The sequence below is a fragment of the Manacus candei genome, unplaced genomic scaffold (genome assembly GCF_025592945.1).
Source record: "Manacus candei isolate 608988 ecotype Guabito, Panama unplaced genomic scaffold, ASM2559294v1 h1tg000310l, whole genome shotgun sequence".
NCBI lineage: Eukaryota > Metazoa > Chordata > Aves > Passeriformes > Pipridae > Manacus > Manacus candei.
Genome location: NW_026138358.1, coordinates 347,501 through 349,300, shown reverse-complemented (window position 1 = coordinate 349,300; position 1,800 = coordinate 347,501). Strand labels below are relative to the sequence as shown.

Sequence of the window (1,800 nt, the reverse complement as noted above, 5' to 3'; positions counted from 1 at the left end):
TCCGCAGCCGGCCGACGCTACGCCCCCTCGTGGCAGCGGGCGAGGCCGCCGCCTCGACGGCGGACCGCCGCGCCGCCCAGACGAGCTCGGCGGACGGCTCCGTCGCCGCCGGCCGGGCGGGTCGGCGCCGGCCACCCGAGCCGGCGTCGGCAGCGCCCGAGGCCGGCCGGACGACGGCCCGCCGCCGCCGCTGGCGCGGAGGCCCTGCCGGCACCGCCGCCGCCGCTCGACGCCCTCGACCCCTTTCGGCGACCGCGCGCCCGGCGGAAGGCGGGCGGCGCTCGGCCGGGGGGGACGACGCCCCCTCGGCCGCCGCCGCACCGCTTCGCCGCGGACGCGGCCCCCGGCCGGGGTGACGGGCGAGCGACGGGCGGGGCCCGGCACGGCGCTGCCGCCGACGGCGGCGGGCGACCCCCGGCCGACCGTCCCGCTGGGGGGACACGCGCCGAGCGGCGACGCCGCCGCTCGGACGCCGGCGCCCTTCCCCGGACGGCCCGCGGAGACGGGGACGCCGCCCACCGGCGCTCGCCCGGGCGGGCGGGCGGGTCGCGCGATTCGGCGGCCCGCCGCCGCCTCGGGGGGACGAGGCCGACGGCTGCGAGACGAGAAAGGAGCGCGGCGGGCCCGGTGGCCGCTACCCGCGCCGCCCTCGGCGGAGGGCACGCGCCCTCCGCCGCGGCGGCGGTCGCCCCCGGCGAAGGGGACCGGGGCGGGCCGGCGCGCGGCCGACCGCGCGCCGCCGCCGTCTTCTCCGCCGAGACCGAACCGCGGAGCGGGGGGGGCAGGGGGCCCCGCCCCGGCGCGGCCGCCCGCGCGGCCGGCGGGACGAGCGCGGCCGGCGGACGCGACCACCACCGCAGGGGATCGGCGGGAGTAGCTCCCCACCCCTCAGTGGCGCCGCGCCGCCGCCCGGCCGCCGCCGCCCGGCCGCCGGCGTCCGGCCGCCCGAGTCTTTAAACCACCGCCCGGCTCTCCCGGCGGCTCTCGGCCCCCGGGGGCCGTCACGCAGCCCGGGGGGGGCCTTCGCTAGCCGCCCAGGCGCCGAGCGCTAGGTACCTGGCCCTGGGGTGAGGGAAACGACCTGCATGGCCCCGCGGGGGTGCCTCCCCCGCTGCCGCCCTCGGGGGAGCGTCCGCCCGCGGGGGCGCGCCCGACGTCCGCCACCACCACCGCCGCCTCCAGCTCGGGGACCGGGGTTTCCCTCAGTAGCCCGGCACCGCACCCGAGAGGACGCCTGCGGCTCGGACCGCCCCGCCGGCGCGGGGACGGCCGACCGGCGGCGGAGCTCGCCCCGCGCGCCACGCCGACGACGGACGGCGGCGGGTCGCCGCCGTCGCCGCCGGCGCGGAGGACCGCGCGCGGCCCGGAAGGCCCCGCGCCCGGGCCCTCGCCCGGCCGCGCCGCCCCTTCTGCCCGCTGCGGGCGGAGGCTCGGAGGAGCCGCCTCCCCCGAAGGCGCCCTCGCGCGCCCCCCCCCGGCCTCCCCGCTTTCGGCCGGTCGCTCGCCGGGCGCCGACGGCGCCGCTCGCGCCGCGCGCGCCCCGGGGACCGCCCGCGCTCGCCGCTTCCGAGCCCCCCCGCCCGCTCGCCCGCGCGCGCGGGGAGGACGGGGAAGCGAGCGAGGCGCCGACGGGCGAGGCGCGGCGGCGGTGGCGGGCCGCCGGCCGCCGAGCGACCGAAGACGAGAAGGAGGGGCGGGCGCGCGGCGCGCCTCGAGGCGGCGGCCCCGCCGGGGAGCCTGGCCGCCCGCAGCCGGCGGGCCGGCGCGGAGGAGAGGGCCGCGGGCTCGGGGCAAACTCGG

The 1,800-nt window shown here is 85.1% G+C and overlaps 1 protein-coding gene across 1 annotated transcript in view; it reads left to right on the top strand.

Annotated features, from left to right (window-relative positions):
- The first annotated feature begins 1,085 nt into the window (after positions 1–1,085).
- The window catches only part of LOC127465057 (collagen alpha-1(I) chain-like), a 15,098-nt gene continuing 14,383 nt past the window's right edge, over positions 1,086–1,800 (top strand). Inside the window, exon 1 of the mRNA XM_051775554.1 lies at positions 1,086–1,800. This exon is cut by the window's right edge and continues 225 nt beyond it. Within this exon, the coding sequence (XP_051631514.1) occupies positions 1,086–1,800 (715 nt within the window).